Below are 26,391 nucleotides of genomic sequence, written 5' to 3' on the forward strand. Positions count from 1 at the left end.
AAATTGCTATAGTCAAAATACAAATGTTGCACATTGTTAATTTTCCTTCTCATCGTCACATCAGTGGTCCCATAATGTATTCTTCTACTACTATATTATCCAAAATCAAACAACCTTATCGCATTTTCCAACATAAAGTTTCTCAAAAAAATTCCAAGTTAAATTCATCATTTTCTCCAATTCCCTCTTTATTTATAGCATCCAAATCTTACAGAGAATAAGTATTTGAAAGATAAAAAAAAACATATACGTGTTATTACATTAAAACATGTATCAACCTACTAATTTTTTACTGGGTAAAAAACAAGCCATAGTAATTACATTATTGTTATCAAATTTTTAACACAGTATTTCCTCTGTGTTTCAACATCTCTATATAGATTAGAAAACAAAACTAAGATGATGCTACGTACCACATATGGCAAAGTTTGTGAGACGCATATATAAATAATTTGAGGTAGTTGGAGTGGGTGGAGAGATGTTTTTATGTGGTAGAAACGGGCACGCACACACATTTTAATAAAGTTACATTTGTTGTACCAAAACTCACTCCTGACATATTTGAAGAATAACGCACTCCTATTTATCTCCAACGCCCATGGCACTGCCCCGTGCAAGTCGTGCAAGTTACCATTGTTAGTTCTAAAAAAAAAGAAGTTGCCATTGTCAGTATATGTATTTAGTTCTTACTTCAATCCAGATTATACAAAACGAGCAAATTGAGTTTTAGGCTTTCAATGTACTTACAAACTGGCTACATGACCAAGTTGCTACGGACTTTATGTCTTTCAAGTGACATTAACATTCAAATATGTTATAAACAAATAACTGAACAAGTAAAGCTTACATGGTTATAGCCCATATATAAGATTTGAGTGAAGCTGTAAAACTACATGCATGTTATAATACTAAACCAACTATATAATATCACTGAGTGCTATCCAGAGTTATAATACTTGACTAATAACATAATACTTAAGATAATTACATGCTCATGGGTCAACATCATTTTAAAAATAGTTAAAATCTATGTATGAAAAGAACTCAAGATTCTAAACGCCGTACCATGAGATCATTAGGTATGTTTTCGTCGGTGTGTTGTTTATGAAATTCTGCATATACTTGTGTATAAATCATTTTATATTAATCAATCATTGTGTCAACCCATCAAAAACATATTTATAAAAAACACATTTCGTAAAAACACAAACAGTAAGGTTGGTTGAACTTGAAGTTCAGTTCTCAGGAAATTGGGGAGCGACTAACAAAATTATTAAAGTATGAGCTGTTAAAGGAATTACTTTGAAACCACGAGGCCATATCACTAATACTACTAAATAGAAGCCCTAAATTGTAAATTACAAAAGGTTTCATGTCTCTGGTTTCTAAACTTTTAACGACCATCATCGTCTCCGTGAGTTCCTCTCTGCATCAAGGCCATTAAAAAAAAAGTCGTTCCTTTCTTTTAACATTTCCTTTTTCTCTCACTTGTCTTTACAATTAAAAAAAAAAAAAAAGTCTAAAGTGTGATCCTCTTCAAGGGGAGCAGGTTCATCATACATTCTTACCGATCTAAGCACTCCGGTTTGGTCCTCAGCGGCACTCTTTGTCGGGTATCATGCTACTTTAAGATCTATCCCGATTCGGACAAAAACAAATCGATTGTTGTCTGATTGATTTAGATTTTTGATTTTGTTTTTTTCATTAGCGAATAGAGAGAGAAAGGAAAAGATGGGGGTTCCGTTAGTATGCCACGGGCATTCTCGTCCCGTCGTCGACGTTTCTTACAGTCCGGTGACTCCAGATGGGTTCTTCCTCATCAGCGCCAGCAAAGGTACGATCTTTTTGTTTGTTTGTTTCCGATCCTGATTTGATTCAGGGTCGATCGATTAGTAATTAAACATATCCATGATCTTGTCTTGTTCATGGTGTCTTGAGATTGTTGTAACTCTTTAGCTGACTTTTGTGATTGATTATTCAGATTCGAACCCAATGTTGAGGAATGGGGAGACAGGTGATTGGATAGGGACATTTGAAGGACATAAAGGAGCAGTTTGGAGTTGCAGCCTTGATAAACATGCTATGCGTGCTGCCTCTGCTTCTGCTGATTTCACTGCGTATGTTCTTCTTTGTTTAACCATTTAGTCTTTTTTTGTAAGTGTAATAGCCACTAGTGATTGGTTTGTTTGCTTAAAGCTTCCAGAGAAAATGGTTAACCGAGTTTGATGGCATTTAAGGCTTTTTCTTTGTCATGATAACAATATATCAGGAAAATATGGAATGCATTGACTGGAGATGAGTTGCACTCCTTTGAACACAAGCACATTGTTCGTGCGTGTGCCTTCTCAGAGGTAAGCTTTTTTGTATCTTTCCCAGCAAAAGACTGATTCGAATCCCTTGCCAAGTGGTTTGATATAAGGGATATGGATGGTGGGATTTGGTGTTCATTTTTTTTTTTGTTCTGTTGTGGTCTTAATGCACAACTCTTTACTTTATAGGACACTCACCTTTTGCTCACCGGTGGAATGGAGAAGATTCTTCGGATATTCGATATGAATCGCCCAGACGCACCTCCAAAAGAAGTTGGAGGTTCTCCTGGTTCAATCAGAACCGTCGAGTGGCTTCACAGTGATAATACTATCCTGAGCTCTTGCACAGATACCGGTGACATTAGGTATGTCACCACATCGTTCCTGCGTTTGGACTCAGTCCCTAAGTATAATCCTTGTCTCATCATCCTTTTGTTCTCTGTAGGTTATGGGACATTCGAAGTGACAAGATTGTTCAAACATTAGAAACTAAGTTCCCTGTGACTAGTGCTGAAGTAAGTCAGGATGGGCGATACATAACTACTGCTGATGGATCTAGTGTTAAGTTTTGGGACGCCAATAAGTAAGTTTCTGATAGCATCCACAGCTACAGTTTAATTGTTTCTCTTTGTCCTCTTTATGCTAAAAGCTTTTCTCTTGCTCTCCTAGTTTTGGATTGCTGAAGAGCTATGAGATGCCTTGCAACATTGAATCGGCATCCTTGGAACCGAAACACGGGAACACTTTCATTGCTGGAGGAGAAGACATGTGGGTCCATAGGTTTGATTTCCAAACTGGAGAAGAGATTGGTAAGTTTCTTGAAGAATTTTATTTTGGAATCGGTGTGTAAGTCTTTATAAGCCAATCCGGTGAATGCAGGGTGTAACAAGGGTCACCACGGACCAGTGCACTGCGTGAGGTATTCGCCAGGAGGGGAGTCATACACGTCAGGATCAGAAGACGGGACGGTCAGAATATGGGAGGTTGTTGGTTCAGTGAACCATGAGGAGAAGGAGAGTGATCAGAGTGGTAACGTGAAGCTTGTGGCGGAGGAGGTTGTGCGTAAAGCTGAAAGTCTACGTATCAGTGAGAAAGCTGCAGAAGCCAAATGAAACATTCTTACGTTTTAGCTTTTATGATAACAATAGAAGACAACGATCCCTTCAGTTTTTTTTTGGCTTACAAGTTTGGCCTGTTATCTTCTTTCCAATAAATAAATATGAACACTTATTCTCCTGTGTTCACAGTATGTTTGTTGAGAGTTGAGACCACAAACAAGACAACATGACATTGTGAAGTACTTCACACCGGTAACAACTTTCAGGTTGGACAAAACCGGTTCTTTGTAGCTTCATCCTCCCATTCAACATCTCGCAACCACTCTCCATAAGCATCTAGGACAAGATCACAGCCCTTGGCGCTTGCAGAATCTAGAGGAAGTTTCCTGAGATTTGGACATCTGTGTATCTTTAGATGCTTAAGAGCAGGAAAAGGTAGAGGACACCAGTAGATACTCTTCACTGCATACAAAAACACAAGTGAGAGTGATTCTAGTTTCAGAAAGGGCGTAGTAAACTTCTCTCCATCAATCTTCATCACTTTCTCTCTACTTATGATCTCTTCCGTTTGAAATGACATTTCCACATGCAGATTAGACAGGCAAGGAGCATACATCAGCCATGTCAAATCCCTCAGACCTTCGCAGTTCACAATGTCTACACGTGTGAGGTTTCGGAAGTACATATGATTTGGACTTTTCATGTGCTGCAGTGGCCTATCCACCTCCTGGACAGATGGAGCACTCGACCCTGCTGCCACCAATGGTATTCTGACAGCATTTGGTATACATTTATCGAGCGATAAGTAGCGTGTAAAGTTCACTAAACTGTGGATGTTTAGGAGTCTTTCCAGCACAAAGGCATCCTTTAGAGTTAGAGTCAAAAGTTTCAAATGCTCCAAGGACTTCAGCTCCTCCTCCATTAATCCATTATTCAGAGGAATGTTGGAATCAAATAGCATTAGTATGTACATGCAGACTCAATAGATTCGATATCCCAACAACACTCTTAAGCTTGTGTGTGAACTCTAGATTCAGGTGTATTAGCTTTGTCAAATATTTGATACCAACTGGCAAAATCTTGATCCCTGTACTTGATAAGTTAAGATACTTCAAGGCAACCAACTTTGGAATGTCTGCAGGCAACTCGGTGAGACTTTCATTGGAAGATAAATCCAAAACCTTAAGCTCTGTCATCCACTGAAAGAACCGCTCTGAGATACTCACCAGCTTGTTGTTTTGGAGGAAGAGTGTTACGAGTTTCTTTGTCCCATAAGGACCTGCGCCTATCTTCTCAATGTCATTTCCCATCAACGACATCTTCTGCACAACGCTCCAATCTTCAACCTCTGGGACATCTCTTAGTTTGGAACCGGTTTTCACAATGAAGATCTCTTTCGTCTTACCAAGATCAGCTGTTATCCACAGCGCCATCTCACGAAACATATCATGCATCTTGAGAAACTCTGTATGCTCATAGTCCATCAATAAGCAAGTACGAACGAGAGTACCTATGATCTCATAACCATGGTTCTTTAGCTGCGTCTCTGTCTTTGTTCCCATCTATAATTCCCTCGCATATCCAATACTCCACCAACTTTTCCTTCTCAATCTCATAGTCTTCAGGGAACAAAGCACAGTACTGTAAACACTTTCTGAACTTCTCATCTTTTAGATTATCGTAGCAAAACTTCAAGATAGGCAGAATTTTGTCTTGTATACATGAAAAGTCAGCAGCAAATGAAGTCAAAACATCATGCACGTGAGACCATTCTTGTATTGCCTTTCTAGATGACATGGTCTCCTGATAAGCCATTAAGAGTGTATACGAGGAGAGCTAGAAGGATGAGGCGGGAGAATATTGAAGAGTAAAGAAGAAGTTACTTACAAATAAAGGAATAAATCAATTCAATGAGGATTTGTATTGGGCCTTGTATATAAGGACCCATTAGCTTTACATTACGGTTATGCATTCTCGGTGAGTGTAGAGTGGCTTGTGATCTAGAGAGAGATACAAGATAATACTTTGGCTTAGTCCTCCGTTCTGTGGAGATTAAGAGGGGTGGTTGGGTGGTTCTTATCAATATACAACACAATTCTTATCAAACTGGTGCCAGTGAGCGTTCAGGATCGAACAATCGCGACGAATCGAGATGACGAGACCGACGATACCGTCGGGGAATTTGGAATCGCTGGCGACGCAAGTGGCGGAGAACCGGGAGACGAACGCGCAGATGAGAGGAAGTATTGAGGAGATCCGATCATCGATGGTGGAGTTGGAACAAAGACTGGATCTGAAGTTTGAGGCGATCTTGAAGAAGCTTGATAAGAGGCCGATGGAAGAGATGATTCCACATCAGAGTCCGATCGTGTTACCACGCGAGCATCAGGTACCGTTATCTAACCTGGAACCTGGCCGTAGTTTTAGAGATTCTGATGAGACAGTTAGGTTTTCGATGAGAGATAGCCGTGAGAGCGTATTGAAGAAAATTGAGCTTCCGATCTTCTCGGGAGAAGATGTTTACGGTTGGATTGCGTTGGCTGAACGCTTCTTTCGGATTGGAGGTTATGGTGAGTTGATGAAGCTTGAGTTGGTATCAGTCAGTCTAAGTGGTGATGTGCTGAGTTGGTTCAACAGTGAGATTTTACGGAGTCCGTTTGTGAGCTGGAATGATTTCAAAGTCAGGCTGATCGCGAGGTTCAGTAGGGTCAAATTGCGTGATCCGAGTCAACCGTTCTTTGCTGTTCAACTGACTGGTTCTGTAGCCGAGTATATACATCATTTTGAAGACTTATCCACACAAGTAGTGGGAGTGACAGACACACAGAGAGAAGGTATTTTTATGAATGGACTTACACCAGAGATGCGAGAGGTAGCTACTATGTGCAAACCTATCGATTTACCAGATATGATTGCCACAACATATCAAATGGAATCAAGTTCTTTGTTCAGTGTGGTGCAACGCCAAATGAAGAACAAGGCGTTGACTTCACAGAAAGGACAGGAGAATGTTAGTAAATCATACTCCAACTTTAATACTAACATTGGGTGGAAACAAAAGACTCAACCAGTGGTAACACAAAACCAAGTGAAGCAGACAGTGAATCCAAAACCGCAGCTTCGATTGTCTGCAGAACAAATTGCAGGGAAGAGACGTTTGGGTTTGTGCTATACATGTGATGTTAAGTGGACAAGACATCATAAATGTCCAAACGCATCTTTACGCGTCTTAACTGTGCTAAATGGAATGGAAGTGGCAGTGTTGGATCAGTGTGAAGAAGAGTTGGAAGATGAGCTCGTTGTTTGGCAACCGGAACTGAAGACGATCTCTGTGCAGTCACTTTTGGGATTGAATAACCCAACGACAACAAAGTTACGGGGAGTGATCAAGAAACAACAGATATTAGTGATGCTAGACAGTGGACCTACCGACAATTTTATCTCACCATCCTTGGCGAATCACTTGAAACTGAAACAAGAAAATGACAGGACTTTGGATATTCTTTTGGGGACGGGTGCATCTGTGAAAGGTTCGGGAGTTTGCAGAGGAGTTCAGATAAAGTTACAGGAGATGACATTCACAGCGGATTTTATTGTGTTGGAGCTGGGGAATGTGGATGTGATTTTAGGGATACAATGGCTTAGAACTTTGGGGAAATGTGAGATTGACTGGGGAAAACATGAGTATAATTTTTGGTATGAAGGAAGGAAGGTATCTCTGACGGGTGATCCTTTATTGCATGCACCTATGGGACTTTGTAAGTCTATTCAAACTGTTGCAGAAGTTCCAGTGCTATTACAGGAGTTGCTACAGCAGTTTCAACATGTATTTGAAGAGCCGACTGCATTACCTCCTATTCGGGGCCATGAGCATGCTATTAACCTACAACCAGGGGTTGGTCCAATTAGTGTGCGTCCTTATCGATATTCTCAGGCTCACAAAGAAGTTATGGAGAAGAGTGTGCAAGAAATGTTGAGTTCAGGAGCTATCAGGCCCAGCCAGAGCCCGTATTCAAGCCCGGTTCTGCTAGTCAAGAAGAAAGATAACAGTTGGAGATTTTGTGTGGATTATAGAGCAGTGAATCGAGCAACTATTCTGGATAAGTATCCAATTCCCATGATCGATCAGTTATTGGATGAGTTACATGGCTCAAAATGGTTTTCGAAGTTGGACTTACGTTCTGGTTATGGTTATCATCAAATAAGAATGCAAGAGATGGGCGTTGAGAAGACAACTTTTAGAACTCATGAGGGTCACTATGGGTTTCTTGTCATGCCATTTGGGCTAACAAACGCACCAGCAACGTTCCAAGCACTCATGAATGACGTGTTCCGCAAGTTTTTGAGGAAGTTTGTCTTGGTGTTTTTTGATGACATTCTGGTGTATAGCTCCTCCTTAGAAGAACATCAGCGTCATTTAGCTGCAGTAATACAAGTCTTTGAGGATCATCATTTGTTTGCCAATAGGAAGAAATGTGCATTTGGGCAACAAAGTGTTGAATATTTGGGACACATCATCACTCCAGAGGGAGTACGTACTGATCCACAAAAGATAGATGCTGTGGCAAAATGGCCTTATCCGAAGGTAGTGAAAGATCTACGAGGGTTTTTAGGTCTTACTGGCTATTATCGAAAATTTGTGAAGGCTTATGGAATGATTGCTCAACCGTTGACCGTGCTCTTAAAGAAAGAGATGTTTTTGTGGACAACTAGAGCTCAAGATGCATTCGATACCTTGAAGAAAGCCATGATTACGGCTCCTGTGTTAGCACTTCCTGACTTCGATAAGCAGTTTATCATTGAATCTGATGCTTCTGGATACGGATTGGGGGAGGTGTTAATGCAAGATAAGCATCCAATTGCTTATTTTAGTCATGCCCTGACTGAAAGAGAGCAGATGAAGCCCATTTATGAACGAGAATTGATGGCGATAGTGATGTCTATTCAGAAATGGCAACATTACTTGTTGGGACGAAGGTTTACAGTGCGCACTGATCAGCATAGTTTGAAGTATTTGCTTGAGCAGAGGGAAGTGACTCTTGACTATCAGAGATGGCTGACGAGAATTATGGGGTATGATTTTGAGATTGAGTATAAGGTGGGAAGTGAGAACAAGGTCGCAGACGGTCTGTCTAGGATTGTGCATACCGAGAACAAGACTGATGCTTCCGCATTGATGGCTTTGACAGTTCCAGCAAACTTGCAGATTCATGATCTGTACTCTGAGATTGATGGTGATTCACAGATTCAAGCGTTGTTGCAAAAAATTCGCAAGAAGCAACCTGTCAAAGCGGGATACGCGATAGTAGCTGATCGACTTTTTTACAAAAAGAGGCTGGTGTTACCAAAAGAGTCCAGATTTATACCTTTGATCCTACTAGAGTATCACGATGGAGTATTGGGAGGGCACTCTGGTTTGTTGAAAACACTGAGTCGCATTAAAACTTTGTTTTATTGGACAAGTATGCTCGTGCGAGTGCAGCAATATGTGTCTGAGTGTGCTATTTGTCAGACTCATAAGTACTCCACGTTGTCTCCAGCGGGGCTGCTTCAACCTATTGAACTACCTACGAAGATATGGGAAGACATTTCAATGGATTTCATTGAGGGTTTGCCACTGTCCAAAGGAGTTAATGTGGTATTTGTGGTTGTTGACAGACTCAGCAAATACACACATTTTATTGGACTGCGTCACCCTTTTACAGCTTCGGATGTCGCAAATGCTTTTGTTCAAGAGATAGTTCGGTTGCATGGATACCCTCGTTCGATCATCTCAGACCGCGACAGAATCTTCTTGAGCAACTTTTGGAGAGATTGTTTTAAATTGGCTGGAACAAGGCTTCGGTTTAGTACATCCTTTCATCCTCAATCTGATGGCCAGACAGAAGTTTTGAATAGATGTTTGGAGACGTATCTCAGATGCTTTGCGTCCTCACATCCTAAAGCTTGGGAGAAGTATCTCTCTTGGGCTGAATTGTGGTATAACACGTCCTTTCATACGTCGTTGCAATGCACCCCTTTTCAGTTGGTTTATGGTCGTGAGCCTCCATCTTTGATGTCGTATGAGAATGGCTCGACTACGAATTTCGAGCTGGAGAAAATGTTGAAGGAACGTGATGAGATGTTGGTGCAGGTGAAACAATACTTACTGCATGCTCAAAATGTGATGAAGACATCGGCTGATAAACATAGAAGAGACTTGGAGTTTGAGGTGGGTGTATTGGTTTATTTGAAGTTGCGACCGTATCGTCAGCAGTCTGTGAGTCGACGCGTGTGTCAGAAGCTTGCTGCACGGTTTTATGGACCTTTTGAAGTGTTGGAGCGTGTGGGGAAGGTGGCATATCGTTTGAGGCTTCCTGAAGAATCAAAGATACACCCGGTGTTCCACATTTCTCAGTTGAAGAAAGAGATTGGTCAGGGCCATACTCCTCTTCCCTTGCCTGTGTCATTGCCTAAAGCTGATGAGGTGATCATCGTGCCTGATGAGTTCTTGGATACTCGCTATGATGAGGAGGGGCATTTGGAAGTACTGGTGAAATGGAAGAATCTTCCTGCCCATGAGAATTCGTGGATGCGAGTGTCTGCTGTACAGCATCAGTTTCCTGATTTTCCCCTTGAGGACAAGCTGGTGCTACTCAATGGGGGTATTGATAAGCCATTAAGAGTGTATACGAGGAGAGCTAGAAGGATGAGGCGGGAGAATATTGAAGAGTAGAGAAGAAGTTACTTACAAATAAAGGAATAAATCAATTCATTGAGGATTTGTATTGGGCCTTGTATATAAAAGGACCCATTAGCTTTACATTACGGTTATGCATTCTCGGTGAGTGTAGAGTAGTTTGTGATCTAGAGAGAGATACAAGATAATACTTTGGCTTAATCCTCCGTTCTGTGGAGATTAAGAGGGGTGGTTGGGTGGTTCTTATCAATATACAACACAGTTCTTATCATCCCCCAATAACATTGAGCGCCAGTGGCAAACCATAACACTTTCCAGCTATTTTTCTTGCAACTCCAGGAATGTCTGGATGACTCTCTAAGGTAAGATCCCCAGCTCTCATACGAAACAACTCCCAGGCTTCATCCGGAGCCAAACACTTGACTTCCATCTCAACATCAACCCGCATCTCTGAGCACACTTCCTTAGACCGAGTAGTGAACAATACTTTACATCGATTCATTCTGGTAGGTAAATGGACTCCTATCCTCTGAAATGTCCACTTTAATCCAAATGTCATCCAACAACATATATCTCTTACCCTTTAACACTTGCCTTATCTCTGACGCTTTCTCTTCTTCGTTTAAGTGTTTCCACTCCTCACTGAAACGACCAAGTCTCCACAAGATCGTCTCTTGAACACTCTCCATCTTTTGATCTTTAGACACCACAACCCATATCACAACATCAAAGTCATTTTCTGTGTTAACAAAAATGTTATTGATCTGAGTGAGTAGTGTGGTTTTACCGACACCACCCATTCCGTAAAGCCCTAACGTTCCAACTTCATCTTCCATGAGGCTGCTACATACCTTTTCAGCAATTGCTTTCATACCAACTAGAGGGACGTGGATAAGCCTCTCTTTCACTTTAGACCGAGGAACTCTCTCGGCGACGACTCTGAAATCAGATCTAGACTTGAGAACGTTGACTTCTTTGATCTTCTCGAAGACCCTTTTACCATAAACAAATCTGGATCCGAAACTCCGAGAAAATCTCGGCAGCACCTTCCGCAAGCAATTCATTGACTTGGGATTCGACGGTCTCAACATTTGAAAACCATCTCTGAACCGTTGCAAGCCGTCTGTGACCTTTCTCTTCCTCTAAAAACACTCTTGTTAGCAAATCATCCCTGAGAACCTTGAGCTCTTGCGTTGACACCTGCAGAGTTTCCACGTTTTCGTCGAGTTTGTTATGTATGTGATTTGCGTTCTCGGTCAAACAACGGCCAACTTGGTTCAGTGTTTGATCACACGACACTGATACTGAAGCACAACCTCCCATCGTGGACACACACACCTTCACAGATCAAACTCAAGTTACTCAACTAAAAATAGTGTAAACTTTAGAATTTTGAAAGGAACAAAAACCAGAACTTTGTAAGCTACCGTTGACTTTGACAAAAATAAAGAGTGACCGTTGACAAAAGGATGGGCCTTGTTACTGGTTGATCCACTGGACAGCCCAATATGAGATCAGGCCCCAAAGTGTAAAACCCTAAACCCCTCTTTTCTACCATTTTAGCTCTCTCTGCTCCTCCTCACCAGGTTTTGGATTTATTCTGTTTCGTCCTCAGCTCGCTTTCTCTTCATTTACACTCTGTAAATCTCTCATCCTCAAACCCTAGTTTTGAACTGTCTGTGATCTTCTCAAAAGTTTTAATTTTTTTCTTACTGGGTCCAGTGAAATGCATATCATTTCCTTCAAATCCGACCTAAGTTTTTTTTTTTGTTCTTCTTCTGATTCTGTCTTCTCTGTGTGTTTTGTCTTTTCAGCAGCAGATCACAGTGTGTCGGTGATATTTCCCCAGGAGGAGAAATGTTTGCTCTTTCCAAGGTTGTAAGAAGGTTTGTTTCCAAACTTTAAAAAAGTTCTTCAGATGCGCCATTGAATGTTGGTATACATAGTTTAAAATGTTCTATTATGTAGTAATGTTTTCAGAAGCCAGAGTCTTCGACTAGGAGTTTGCAATGCTGTGTACTACTCTAAGCTAGAGGTTCCATTGGTTGAAAGGAACGGTTCTGTTGAATCAAACGCTTTGATACACGATAAACACGAAGCTTTCTCTAGCTCTTACGAGCTCCCATGGAGCTACTCTACCGGAAGACGCTCATTTTCCTCTGACGCTGGTGCTAGAAGTTCCGGGGAGGAAGATGAGATCGAAAGCCTTGGAACTCCAGACGATACTAGTGGTGATAGAGAAGATGGGCTTCAGTCTGAGGAGGAGCTGTCCTGTGACGAAGCTGACATTGAAGGAGCAGAGCTGGAACTACTCTCTGAGGCTGTTAAAACACCGGGAAGCAAGAGATCGTCAGAGCTGTTTAAGGCCATTGTCTCTGTCTCAGGTCTCTCTGTAGCCTCTGCGCTTGATAAATGGGTTGGAGATGGAAAAGAGATCAACCGCACAGAGATTGCAAATGCCATGTTGCAGCTCCGTAGGCGTCGGATGTATGGGAGAGCACTGCAGGTACATATTAATCTTTCTGTTTCAGTCTCTAGACTTCAAGCTCGCTAAGTGTTATTCCTTCTCTTCTTGTTACTATAGTTAGCAGAATGGCTTGAAGAACATAAGCAATATGAATTGGAAGAGAGAGACTATGCATCTCGGCTTGATCTGATCGCCAAGGTGCGTGGTCTGTACAAAGGAGAGCTTTATCTCGAAAGAATCCCTGAATCTTTCAGAGGGGAACTGGTCTACCGCACCCTCCTGGCGAACTACGCATCAACAAGCAACGTGAGGAAAGCAGAAGCCGTTTTCAACAAAATGAAGGACTTGGGGTTCCCTCGGACATCATACGCTTGTGACCAGATGCTCATGCTTTACAAGAGGGTCGACAAGAAGAAGATAGCCGATATGTTATCGATGATGGAGAAGGAAAACCTGAAGCCGACTCTCTACACCTACAAGATCCTCATCGACGCCAAAGGAGCGTCGAATGACATTAGTGGGATGGAAGAGATTGTGGAGACGATGAAAAGCGAAGGCGTTGAAGTCGATCTACGTGCGAAGTCTATAGTTGCAAGACACTATGCATCAGCTGGGCTTAAGGAGAAGGCTGAGAAAGTGCTGAAGGAGATGGAAGGCGAGAGTTTGCTGGCTAATCGTTATGTGTGCAAGGATTTGCTTTCCATCTATGGCTCTCTCCAGAGGGCGGATGAGGTGAGCAGAATCTGGAAGATCTGCGAAGCTAACAACCCTTTTTATAAAGAGTCCCTTGCTGCTATCCTAGCGTTTGGGAAGATTAATAAGGTTAAAGAAGCAGAAGCGGTTTTCGAGAAGTCTGTGAAGATGGGGCATAGAGTTTCGTCAGGGATGTACTCCGTCCTCTTGAGAGTTTACGTGGATCACAAGATGGTCTCAGAGGGTAAGGATCTTGTTAAACGGATGGTGGACAGCGGATGCAACATCGGGGCCTTAACATGGGATGCGCTGATCAGGCTTTATGTGGAAGCCGGGGAAGTAGAAAAGGCTGATGCGTCGCTTAGCAAGGCAACGCAGCTGAAACAGATAAAGCCCTTGATGAGCTCATTCATGTACGTGATGGACGAGTATGCGAGAAAAGGTGATGTTCACAACACAGAGAAGATCTTCCATTGGATGAGGCAATCCGGCTATCATTCTCGTTTCAGGCAGTTCCAGTCCCTTATCCGGGCTTATGTCAATGCCAAGGCTCCAGCTTATGGGATGAAGGACAGAATGAAAGCTGATAACGTCTTCCCTAACAGGGGATTGGCTGTTCTGCTTGCTAACGCTGATCCCTTCAAGAAGACGCCTCTCTCTGATCTCCTGGATTGAGTTTACAACTGCTACCTTTGTGAATCTTTGGTTTGATTGATTCGCTTTCTATCCATGTTAAGTAGCATTCTTAGTTTAAAATGAAGCCTCCTAATATATATTATAAACTCTGTATGGTTGCTTCTTTGCCCAATGGTATGGTTCTTTCTATTTGGTTTGATGAATGCAAACAAAAGCATTTTACATTATATTTCAAACCGAATAATTTACAGAGAGACTTGCACGATTGTGTGCCACGCTCATGTTCAAGTGAATGAATAATAAATAATAAAAGAAACACGCTCAAAAGAACACAGAAGAGAAACGAAAGGTTACAACAAATCCTATGATGAATTCACCTAACATGACCTCAAAATTTTGGGCCTCCGCTAATGGATTGTAAGCTAGAAGTGATTTGGCTATTGACTCTGGAGATCTGGCCTGAGTACAAGTCTAGTGATGAACGGGGACATGGCTGCAAGAAGCGCCTTGGGACACTCCTCGTGTGGTAAATGCCCACATCCTGAGACTGCTACTAGTCTCTGTCAATCATTAATATGAACCAATGTTAGTTCCTGTTTTTTTTTTTTTTGCATGAGAACAAACCAAAGCTGAGTGTAAATGAGGGAGTTACAGAGTTTAGGAGTTTAGACGCCATTGCTTGGGATGACTTCAATGGGACAAGAGCGTCTTCGGCTCCAGCAATGACTAATACTGGCAGGTTTTCCACAGCCTTGAGAAGCAAAGCTGCGATTTGAGGTGCAAGCACCGTTTCAGATGAGAGTCTGCCTATCTCATGAAGTGCCTCGTCCCAGCCTTCTACATATAGCGGGGCCTGATAAAGAGAGAATTTAATTATTATATAATGTTCACAGGATTTTGCAATTTTTCATGACATGAGGGTACCTTGTATAGTCTGAGGACGTCTGTTGTCATCTTTGCAGGATCATACCAAGCGCGACGATTCACCACTTGAGCTATCTCAGTGCGTAAAAGAGGTCGAACGAGGTGCTTCTTCCGTAGTGATGTGTGGAGAAGTATTCTTGCAAAAGCTGGAACGACTTCCCTTGACAAGCTCACATTAAGCAAAACCACTCCTCTGACCACGACCTATTAGAGCAAAAGACATCATGACCAACTAAGGACTACATAGAAAGAAAAAAAGAGAGAAGCCAAGATATCAAGTCTACTCACTTTGATGGGATCGTTTGTTGCCATCAATCTTTGAGCAGCCTTCAGAGCAAGCAGGCCTCCATCATCATGACCAACGAATGCTACCGAAGAGAATCCCATCTCATGGCAGAAAGCAAGAAGCATCTCCACCTGATTCTCAAGTGTGTAAGGATTGAGAAGCCGTCTTTCTTCCAAATCAATTTTATGTGGCCTGGCTGTTAATCCCCAACCAGGCCTATCAAAGGCAGTGACAACGCAGCCAAGGTCATTAGCCAGTGGAGACATCACATGCCTCCATGAAAACACTCCTCCCCCAAATCCATGAACCAAAACCACACCAAACTTACCGCTTTCGTCCACGCCTTTCTCCTCATCCTCAAAACTGAACACATTCATGTCTTCTTCCTCTCTTTCTTTGAAAAGAAGAGGAGGAGAAGTAGCAGAACTGTCAAGAAGAGGGTCGTGCAAGGAGGAATTGTTGAACACGCTGCTGTAGCTCCTGTGGTAATGATGATGATGATGACGCTGGCTTTTCTCGGCCATGCTCAACACTTTCCTGTCAAACTTCAACCTTCCAGCCACTGTCTCCGGGAGAACATTTGGGGAGATAGACTGCTTTGGTGAACCAGGCGCACAAAGCTTGTAATGCACAGTGAGCCCTCGAAGTTTAATGAATAAACTGTCAGTGTCAGCAAGCAAACTCACTGGAAGCTCTCCTCCATCGTAAGACATAGGCTTTCGCCTTGCTTCTCCATCAAACTTGGAGGCCGCCTTTCCAACCAAAGGAATGGGGGACCGTGGGACTTTCTGGTGGACGGAGAAGATGCTCTTGCATGAAAGAACCTGCCACACACTCCATATAAGCACACACACACACACAAACAAAGCTTGGTATTAAAGAGATTTAAGCAAAAACTCACAGCTTCAGGGTCAACTCTGTGATACAGAATCTTCCTCCTGGCTCTACAACTTGTGACGTAAGCTACAACCGTGTGACCAAGTGCAAACACCACGGACGAGAGGAACAAAACTGGCATCCCCCAGGACTTCTTCAGGTGAAGCCGGTGGTGCCTAGATGGAGAGAAGGAGGCTGCTTCGGTGTTGAGTTGAGAAGTTACAGTGAAAAGACAAGCTTTAACTGAGAGAAGTAGAACTGAAACCACACAGCACAGAGAGACAGTTCCGAGGTAAGGACCGTGCGAGAGAGCAGGAACGTCCGAGAGTGAATAGATACCTATTCAAACACACAGATTGAGCAGCAACAGCCAAAGAAACAAAACATCAATCAGCGCAGATGTAATCCACCAAGACATGCAGAGGCAGAGAATGAATGATTCTTACAGATGACAAGGAAAGATCTGACGACAGAGACGAGAGGAATATCAGTCAAGGATCTCTTGAAACCGTATCGACTCAGATGCTCCTTAGCTCCGTAGCACGTCACGCAAGTGAAGCTCGACAACAAGAAGCTCGGCACTAGCACATCGCATATAGCTACAAGCAAAGGCAACGACGAAGCTAGCAGCGAAGCCAACATAGCAACTAAGAAGAACACTGTCCGCAAGCATCTTCTCGCTTTCTCCAGAAAGAACCAACCTTTTGCCATCCTCGATTACAATGCTGGATCTTCCTGATTGAGAAAAAAAAAAAAGACAAGATCTTTTCCCACCTCGTCTGTTATATGTCGGAGTTGAAACATAAAGAAGCGAATTCGAGGTGTCGTAGACAGATCGGCGGCGACAAGGATGGTAAAAGACTAATCCTTTTTGCAACAAAATGTGAGATGATAGGATCAAAAGAAGAAGGGCATTGCTACGATTCTGATTTAAGAGATTTTTCAGAATCGCAGGAAAGCCGAGAGAGAGAGAGAGAAAAAAAAAATCAAAAACTTTTTGGTTTCTCCAGAAACCAAAAAACCACCGTTTTCTTCTGTTCTTCGTCTTTTCTTCTGTTTTAATATTATTGCACGTCGTGTAATTATTTTTCGTTAATATTTTCACATTAGCTAAGACATACTCCATATTGTACGATAATCATATAAATAAGTAACTTCAGTGTTTTAACAATTGTTTTATTAGTTGACTAAATAGTAATTATATATATATTAATAAATTGATAAACAGGCATTTTTGTTTTATTTTTAAACAACTACAATGAAAGAAAAGAAAAAACACTTTGACAACTTGGTCCGACCTGTCTCTCTGCTCGGACCGTTGTTAAATATTTTTATCGGACAATTATCACAATTCTACCTTTTGTTTAAGAAAGTAATATATTCAATAATTTCATTTTTGTTACAAATAATAACTAGTTTTCTAAGCTGTATTTCTTGCGAAACGAACAATGTGAAATGAAAAGTGTTATAGCGTTTATTCCTTCGTTATATCCTAGAAATAATGTATATATCCTAGATAGTTAGATACATCCACGGTCTACCTTAGTGAAGCTGGCGATAAAGCAAGCAATAAAGGAAATATATCTAATAATATCTTCAGAGCACAAAGCCATAAAGTAATAGTAACATGTTAACACGACCACCGTTTGAAATTTGGCTGTAAAAGAAAATATCAAATGCTCTCTTTTTTTTTTTGAACACCCAAAATGCTCTCTCTATTAGCCCAATAACACCTTATAACTTTTCAAAATTTCAAACTCTTGTTTAAATTTAAAACGTCCCGTCTATAGAGGGAGGGTCCCCAACAAGAAAACGAAAGCAAAACTTTATTAGTGTAAACGGTAGCAATTCATTTGAAAACGTGGATGGTTTCGTCAACATAGTTTTGAAAAGCAGTTGAGGTTGTTGACATTAAAGTGCTTATTATTTGCACTTTTTTGAAGGAAACAAAAGGATTAAACAAAGCTGACCCCGTTTATCAAAACCTTAATTCGATGAGAATAGTTATGGGCTTCTCATACGCTGTTTAGAAACAGAAAGCCTAATTTGTTTAGATTACAAAGTGGGGGGAGCTGGGCTTCACGTGAATTCTTACGAGTCTGACATCAACTGATTTGCATGCCACGTGTGAGATTAAGAGACAATTTAGGTCCGTTTTTTGGAGTTTTATTTAATTGAGGGAGACATGGTGAAGGATCTTTCTTCACAGCTACCCCTGGGACGGATCCGGATATCCGGGAAATTTAGGGTATCCGGATCCGGATCCGGATCCGTCGGATCCGTGGATTTAATATCCGGATCCGGATTCGTAGTTTCCGGATATCCAGGTTTCGGATATCCATCTCGATATTATATTATCCGCGGATATCCGGATCCAGATCCGTCAAAATAAATAAAAATAATTTTTTTAACAAAATACAATTTTTTTTTTAATATAATACATAAACTAAATATTTATAAATATATTTATATATGTTTATAATATTGTAAAAACTAAAATATAATATTATAAGATTAATTCATGTATAAATATTAATATATCAAATATTAATATTAATAAAATTTAAAAATTTAATGTTTTTTATAAATACAGATCCGGATCCGGATATCCGGACCTAAAAATTAAGATATCCGGATCCGGATTCGGTTTGCACGGATCCAAGATTTTACTATCCGGATTCGGATCCGGATACCCCGAATATCCTATTTTCGGAGCGGATCCAGAACGGATCTCGGAACGAATCATCTCAGGCCTATTCACAGCCTCGCAACACCACCCAGTTGTGCCATTCCCAAGTGGGTGCACGTAAATCAAGGCCCTCGTTTTCTTCCAAAAGCTTATCGATTTTATCTTGGTTAGATCTCAAAATGTATCCTTGGTCAAATTTGAATATCTATAATGACCAAAATTAACTGAAAGCAAATTGGTTTGTAAGTTGTGGATGCTCGACTACCCAGCTTCACACACACGTCTAATCTATTAAAACAAAAGTACATTTTGTAATCAAGTCATGAGTTTTCCACAAAAATTATATTTTTATGCCACTGTCTAGGTCTGGGCATTTCGGGTATCGGTTCGGTTCGGTTCAGGTATTTCGGGTTTCGGGTAGTTCGGATAGGGGCTAGAGGATCCATTTAGTACTTGACCTATTTTCGGTTCGGTTCGGTTCGGATAGTTTCGGGTTCGGTTCGGTTCGGATAGTAAATGTAGGAACCGGAAAATATCCGGAAAAAGTTCGGTTCTCATTTGGATCCGGTTCGGGTTCGGATAGTTCGGGTAGTTCGGATAATTTGGATAAAATATTGGTTACTTAAGGTAAAATATCAAATAATTATGATGATTTAGATAAAAAATTTGAATATTTCGGATTACTTTGGATATTCGGATAAAACTATCCGGATAGTTTCGGATACTTTCGGGTAGTTTGGATACTTTATAATAATTTAGTTATCATAAACTATTTTCAGATACTTTTAATAGAATTTTAAATTAAAAATATATATTAGTGATGTTATATATAATTAATATTTTTATATATTCGGGTACCCGTTCGGTTTTCGGTTCGGTTCGGTTATTTCGGATATAAAAATATAGGAACCGTTCGGATATTTGAAGATATTGGTCCGATTCCGGTTTCGGATATTTCGGTTCGGTTCCGGTTCGGTTCTTCGGTTCCGGTTATTTTGCCTAGGCCTACCACTGTCCTTAAAACATAATTGTTTTACTTATTGCTAATACTAATTTGTGATATTACAAACCCGTTACTAACCCAAAGCATAACAAGCTCATCAATACAATACTAAAAGGGGAATAAGGGCTCCCCACATGCTTCCACGTCCTCAATAATAATCACCCAATAGGAAACCACCGTTGAGCCACGTCAGACGCTGCGCGCTGCATTTGGGCCTCGCATCCTCTCGGCCCGTAAATGTTTGGAATTTGAAGCCCGGAGAGCCCATGATTCGGTGAAGCCTCTTGAATGATTTTCCGATCCCCTGCTTCTTCTCTTCTTCGTTCTGGCGATCCCACTTTCTCTTCATCTTCTCCGTTTACTATGTTTCACATATCTTTAACGCGGATAATCAATTTTCCCCCACTCCTCCGAGCTTTTAATCTCATTAATGGATCGTTATCGCTTTCTCTACCCGCAATTCTATATAGAGCTCTTCATCGATGTGTTTTTGGATCTAAAACTGTTCTATCCTCTCAACTGCTCATTGCGATGAAGGTATCCGACGTCTCCGACTCAGTGAATAGGAACGATGATGCGGCGATCGCCTCTGATTCGGAAAAGCCCGTCTCTCAAATAGGTGTCTCTTCCGGTGGTGACGGCTCGATGAAATCTACAGGTAGAGCGGTTGTATCGAAGAGTCCGATCAAATCCGTATCTAAAACTGACATCTCATCTGGCGTTGTAAATCTGGTGAGATCCAGAGGTGCAACGGCTGAATCGCAAAGTCTGATCCAAACACACGGCAAAACCGGTGCTTCTTCCGGTCCCATTATCGGCGTTAGGGGCAGATTATCTGTCTCACCAGTCGACAAAGGCAAATCAATCGTCAGTGACGACGTAGGGAGGGTTATTACCTTCAAAGACATGACGTTCGGGCCCCATCAAGACGAGATGAAGGTTCTTATCGGCATTTTTGGGAGGCCTGGAACGTTCAGACGAAGGTTCTTATCGGCATCGAAATGCTTCTCATCGACGAAGAGGTATCAGCCATAATTTGACCTCTAGAAATTGGTTTGTACCATCACGTCCAATTGCTTTCCATCGCTTTGTTTGATCAAATATTGATATTATGATTGCTTAGACACAATATTTATTGATTCGTTTATGTATGATATTAGGATTGTGGGTTATATATTTGAATAATTTTGGTTTCCACTATACATATGTTTACCTGTATAATTTTATTTCCGCAACAGGAGAGTGTAATCCATGGGTTCATCCCCTATGGAAGGATCGATACCTATCTGCCACACATGAAAGCTGGTTGTACCTATCGGCTCAACAAATTTTTTGGATCAAAGAGCAAGACAGTCTACCGGGTAGCTGATTCAGATGTCACCATTAGCTTTTCATGGAACTCTGCTCTAACTACGCTCGGGGACAGTTCAATCCATTTCCCTGATGATCGGATCCGTATTCATGGATTCAGAGAGTTCGATGGTGCTTCCGACATGAAAGGTGATCTTTATGGTAAGGTCTCGCTTCATTAGCCCCAAAAGCCGTTTATGTTGGAAAGTAGTTAATCTGAACTTAGATAGTATGATATTGTCTGATTAGTTCGATGTCTTATCTTGCAGACTATATTGGCCATATCAAACTTGTGAATGGGAAGGTTCCCAGTGACGGTCTCTTACTTGATGAATCTGAGATAGCTGTATCTCGCCGAGTTGAGCTTCACGTCCAGATGCATGAGTGAGTTATTATGTTTATATATTCGTGTTCAACCCAATAATATTATCTAAAAACTATATTCACAATTGTTTAAAACACGATATTTGATGTTGTAGCGACCCGGTGATGAAGTTGTATCTCTGGGATAAGTCTGCTTTTGAGTTCATTGAGAAGTTTAAAGCATCTGGAGGCACAGCTCGTGTTATATTGGTCACCACTTTAAACCCGAAACGGTTTGGAGGTTTGTATTGCTACGCTACCTTGCTGTTTATGAACTTAAATATTATTAAGGCCTTAACTTCATATATTGTAAGTTTGCTACTGTGTCATGGCATTTTTTATGTGTAGGTGTCCTCTCCCTATCTGCCATGGCGTCCTCACATGTGTTTATGGATAGTGATATCCAAGAAATACTCTCATACCTCTGTTGGTAAGGTTTAGTTTATCTATCAAACTGCTGCACATGCTAAAGCTTATTATAATGTCTGGGTTGACGTTTTATTCAGGTTGAATTCTTATCTGGATGTTGCAAGTAGGGTTAATGCAGAGGTGATTACCAAGCCTGAGCCAGCGACTTTGGGAGAACTTTTCGCTTACATGAATCAGGCTTCCTCTAAGGTATCATATATGCGATGTCTGTTACAACTACTAATATATTAGATTTACTAATTTAATTTCGAATATCATTTCAGGTTGCTTGGTTTGAGTGCACGGCAACCATTGATGATGTTGTGCAAGGGTTTGGATGGTATTATATAGGATGCGGTGTGTGCCATACAAAAGCAACCAAAGGGCCCACAACACTCATGTGTAAAAAGTGTGGGAAGAGTGAGATTTTTGGTGTGGCGCAGTGTAGTTTGTGTAAAGTTTTTACACATACTTGAACGCAATGGTCGTTAACATTTTTCTGTGATAGGTACTTGACAAGGCTCAATGTGTATGACAACAATGATCAAGTCGTATTTGTTGTCCTTGGTGATGCCGGTGAGGTGTTAACTGGGAAAAAAACTAACGAGTTGGTTGAGAGCTATTATCAGGTGATTAGGAAATCGTATGTTTTTGAGATCAATAACGTGTTCTTGCAATAATATTTAGAAATGATCTGATTGTGACTTATTGTGTGATAGGTCAATGATTGTGTTGGAGTCGACCATATGGTTCCGGTTCCTCAGGCTATGGTTGATACCATTGGGCAGACGCGCAGGTTTATTGTGAAGATATCGAAACACAATCTTGACGCTAAGACCCAGACTCTGACTGTAACAAAGGTACTCCCACCCGATGTTCCAGAACCTGCGGACAGCTTGGTAGAGAAGTTTGATGAAATAGGTGATACTGAGGGAGCGGATGATGCAGCTGAGTCGGGCAAAAGGGGTGCTGATGTCATCGAGTCTGGTGGTGTGAAGCGCGCCAAATGTGGCTAAATAAGTTGCTTTCACTGTCTTTACGTTTGGTGTTTTATGTCTCATCTTACTTTTGGTTTCCTTTTGCATTCCAACATTGGTTCACTCTTTTTTTTAATAACATAAAATATTTCTCTTTTCCATGTTATATAGTTTGATCAAAATATAGTAATGGCTACCTATACACTGTAATGGCTACCTATACATGTTCTGTGTTCATAATTATATTATCATTGTTTAGAGTTAAGTTATTTTACACATTCAATCATAAACCTAATTGTTATAAGATATATGTTGACAACAATGAATGACTAAATGCAATAACTCTTTTTATAAGCGAAAAAAATGAAATTTTTTAAAAGAAATTAAATACTGATTGGCTGAGGTTCGAACCCTGCGTAATAGATGATGCGGATGATACTCTACCAGTAGACTAGTCACTCATTGTAAAAATATGAATGACTAAGTGCAATAACTTTTTATAAAACATAAGGGAATGGAATTTTTTCTAAAAAAGTAAATACCGAATGAATGCGCTTCGAACCCTATCTGCGAGCTAATACGGATGTTACTCTACCGATAGGCTAAGGGCACTAATTGCTTTAATATAAATGATTTAATACAATAAACTCGACCCTTGCTCTTCTATTCTCAACCGCTTCAATTCGAAACTCCTCGCCATGTCTGATCAAAACCCTTCTGCTTCTGTTCGAAATAGGGTCTGGAGGTTTAGCGAGATCGATAACGACTATAGGGAGGACTGCCAGTTTCGACCGCGAGTCCCGTTCAAGACTTTTGATGATCGTCTCCATGAAAGTCGATTGATATTCCTCGGAACCGTTTCACCGATTGGGGGTTACTCTCGCCGTCATCATAGCCCTGAAGCCAACACCGTGTATCGCTCTCTTTGCCTTCGAGGTTTTGCTGTCCAAGGTTCCCTAAATCCTATGAATCGTAGGTTAGATGATGTGTTTAGAACTATTGATGACATAGGGTGGTCTTACACAGTGTTGCATGTGAATCCGTTCTGTCCTAGGGTTGTGAGAGAGTTCATCTCCAACCTACCATTCTACGAAGATGGAGCTTTGGTTAGGGGATTTGTCTACCGATTCTCTCCTTCGGTGATCAATCAATTGATGATAACACCAACCGTTGAGCAATCTTATCAGTGGAAGGAGGTTGTGTTGAATCAGGCAATCGCACACCTCACAGGTGGTCAATGTGCTGGATGGACAGGATTTAGTCTCAATGCTCTGCTCGATCCTTTCAAGATCATATACCGCGTGTGTGAGCACAGCTGGCTTCCAGGACCGGACTCAGACTTAATGATGAAAAAGCGTCTCCGCCTCACGTATGCGGTTACCAAACGCAAGCAAATCGGGCCAGCTCGTGTATGAACAAGTGATCGACATGACCCGCGTAAGAGACGTATACACGAACTTGATATTCCCGAATCTTATTTACCAGCTTTTAGTGCTCCAGAGAGAAGTCCCTCTGCTGCCAGGAGATGAAGATCTTATTGGGAAAGGTATCCCTATCTGTGATTCAGTAAGTGATGGAAGTGGTTCAAGGGGGCGTAGAAGACTTTGTTAGTGTATTAGGGAATCATTTTTTGTGAAGTCAATCGTTCTCTCATGTAATTAGCTAATGTATGATTTTTTTGGCAAATAGCTTGGGTTTGACTTCTCTTCAAACGTTGAATCTCAATGAAGTTTATGTTTTAGTGTGATGCTATTGTCTAAATATTTCTTCGGTTTTAAGTATTATTACTCTTTTTGTGTCACCATTGTTGAGATCAACGTATTGTTGTTAGAAAAAAGAAACTTATTATAGCCATGTAAAATTTCTGAAGAAACATTTAGGCCTAGACTCTTGGCTTTGCTTGATTCTATACATTACGTGTATTAGGAAGAAGCATTTAATAAATCCTCAATAGAAGGTATAAGGAAGAGTCATGTCTAAGAATTTTGAATCCAAAAAAATATTCAACCAATTAGTTTTGTTTTTTTTTTCTTTGCCTAGCCGTTTCCTACTAATGCTATAAGAATTTGTTTTCACTTTAATTTAGAATTACAAGAGTTATGACTATATTGTATCTTACTAAGGAATGTATTATCTAAGCTATCGGATATGGTCAACACATAAATGGTAACAGAAGACCATAGTCAATATAGTAAATTATGAAACCGAAACTCATAAACAATTAAGTTTGTACTAAAGTTGTGAACGTTTTTGTTCTTAGATAGGTTTCATGGAAAATAAACTCTTCAGAGTTTGACCAAATCATTATAAATAGTTATCAACATAATTTTCATCATATACAACTTTATATCCAGATATAAGAAAAAGTCCCTACGAGTTACTAAAAATGAATCAACCACCACGGTATACCTTGGTTCTAACCAACAAGAAGAAATCAACTTGCACATCTCCCAAACGAACTCTCACCATGAAGATCAAAAGGCCCAACACCCAGCAAACAACAATCAGAATATCAATAGCACTGAGGACATCAAGCAACGGCCACCTCGACGACGGTACAGTCAACGATATGGAGTACATGCTTCAGTATCATGATCTCGACTTTGACTCGGTAACAAAAATTATAGATGAGACTACTGACTATGTCGCGGGAGTTATTCCAGCACTCAACGATGTCACATGTACAGATCTAGATGTGATAGTTAAGATTACTGACTTCAACCCACATGCTTGGAATAGGATCGACCTTGACGGCTATACAATCGACCTGCGAAACAGCAGAAGAGAGTCCATTCCAAGCGAAGAGAATGACATTTGCGCAATTTGCCACAGTAAGCTTGGTGCAAGTGGAGATTTGAACACTTTGGTTTGCAACCATTCGTATCATCACGTGTGCATCCTAGACTGGATCAAGATGAACTTAAGCTGCCTAGTATGCAGAACAACGCTTGCTTAGCATTTGGGAAATCCTATATTTCAACTTATGCATATTTCGACTCTTCTTTATAACAAAACTTTACGCTATAAGGACCTTATATTTAGTTTTGCTTAATCTTTTTATGCTTATTACTATTATTAAATAATACTCTTTGTTCTCTTTTTTTTGAAATTCGCATTTAACTTCTAATTTTTTACATCATGAACGTATTATTTAGTCTGTTATGCTATCAATTTGTTTAGTTTAGTTGTGCTTTGGAATACTTGGATTATAAAAATTGGGAACGACCAAAATATTGTGATCTTCCATATAACTCGCATGTATAAACATGATCAAACGACCAAAGCATAGACATCAACGAACACACTTCAAAGGAACTTGAAAAAAAAAATAGCAGAATTAATTCATTATTGTGAATTCTAATCTAAAATGGTAACTTGAAAAAAAAAAAATATCAACATAGGCAAATAAAAATTGTCAATAGAAAAAAGATGAATATTTCATTATTGAGAATTAAAATATTTGGTATTGCATATAGTTCAAAGTTTGTCATTGCCTAAATCACTATGATTCATTTTAAAAAACATAACTACTAAAGATCTTTATAATATACGTGAATACTAATCAATCATATATTCACGGCATATCTTTATGAGAATGGAAGGTTAAATATCTTTATGATCCAGCATTTACGTCTTCGACCGAATCAATTTCAATTACTATGATACTCTTTTT

The 26,391-nt window shown here is 40.5% G+C and overlaps 4 protein-coding genes and 1 pseudogene across 7 annotated transcripts; 3 read left to right on the plus strand and 2 right to left on the minus strand.

The window, feature by feature from the left end:
• Nucleotides 1-1,416: 1,416 nt before the first annotated feature.
• On the plus strand, nt 1,417-3,539 carry LOC106292579 (serine-threonine kinase receptor-associated protein). Its single transcript, XM_013728193.1, has 8 exons — nt 1,417-1,613; nt 1,709-1,834; nt 1,982-2,117; nt 2,270-2,351; nt 2,499-2,674; nt 2,755-2,892; nt 2,979-3,118; nt 3,189-3,539. Exons 2-8 carry the CDS (start codon nt 1,732-1,734, stop codon nt 3,419-3,421), a joined length of 1,008 nt encoding a protein of 335 aa, XP_013583647.1. The 5' UTR covers nt 1,417-1,613; nt 1,709-1,731; the 3' UTR covers nt 3,422-3,539.
• Nucleotides 3,540-3,595: 56 nt separating this feature from the next.
• Nucleotides 3,596-11,369, minus strand: LOC106292578 (annotated as a pseudogene).
• Nucleotides 11,370-11,626: 257 nt separating this feature from the next.
• On the plus strand, nt 11,627-14,031 carry LOC106295408 (pentatricopeptide repeat-containing protein At1g15480, mitochondrial). Of its 4 annotated transcripts, none has more exons than XM_013731294.1 (4): nt 11,627-11,686; nt 11,861-11,932; nt 12,015-12,552; nt 12,631-14,031. In XM_013731294.1, exons 2-4 carry the CDS (start codon nt 11,904-11,906, stop codon nt 13,879-13,881), a joined length of 1,818 nt encoding a protein of 605 aa, XP_013586748.1. In that variant the 5' UTR covers nt 11,627-11,686; nt 11,861-11,903; the 3' UTR covers nt 13,882-14,031. The 4 variants fall into 4 exon arrangements, with proteins under 4 accessions (XP_013586748.1, XP_013586751.1, XP_013586749.1 ...); XM_013731297.1 differs by having other exon boundaries at nt 12,027-12,552; XM_013731295.1 differs by having other exon boundaries at nt 11,675-11,721.
• On the minus strand, nt 13,956-16,947 carry LOC106295407. Its single transcript, XM_013731293.1, has 6 exons — nt 16,375-16,947; nt 15,954-16,267; nt 15,055-15,876; nt 14,767-14,970; nt 14,495-14,695; nt 13,956-14,402 (listed from the first exon to the last, which is right to left on the minus strand). Exons 1-6 carry the CDS (start codon nt 16,637-16,639, stop codon nt 14,280-14,282), a joined length of 1,929 nt encoding a protein of 642 aa, XP_013586747.1. The 5' UTR covers nt 16,640-16,947; the 3' UTR covers nt 13,956-14,279.
• An 8,157-nt stretch (nt 16,948-25,104) lies between these two features.
• LOC106344394 (E3 ubiquitin-protein ligase MBR2-like) lies at nt 25,105-25,674 on the plus strand. The gene has a single exon (XM_013783784.1). It carries the CDS (start codon nt 25,105-25,107, stop codon nt 25,672-25,674), a length of 570 nt encoding a protein of 189 aa, XP_013639238.1.
• Nucleotides 25,675-26,391: the final 717 nt, after the last annotated feature.

Source organism: Brassica oleracea, chromosome C5 (assembly GCF_000695525.1).
Source record: "Brassica oleracea var. oleracea cultivar TO1000 chromosome C5, BOL, whole genome shotgun sequence".
Taxonomy (NCBI): domain Eukaryota; kingdom Viridiplantae; phylum Streptophyta; class Magnoliopsida; order Brassicales; family Brassicaceae; genus Brassica; species Brassica oleracea.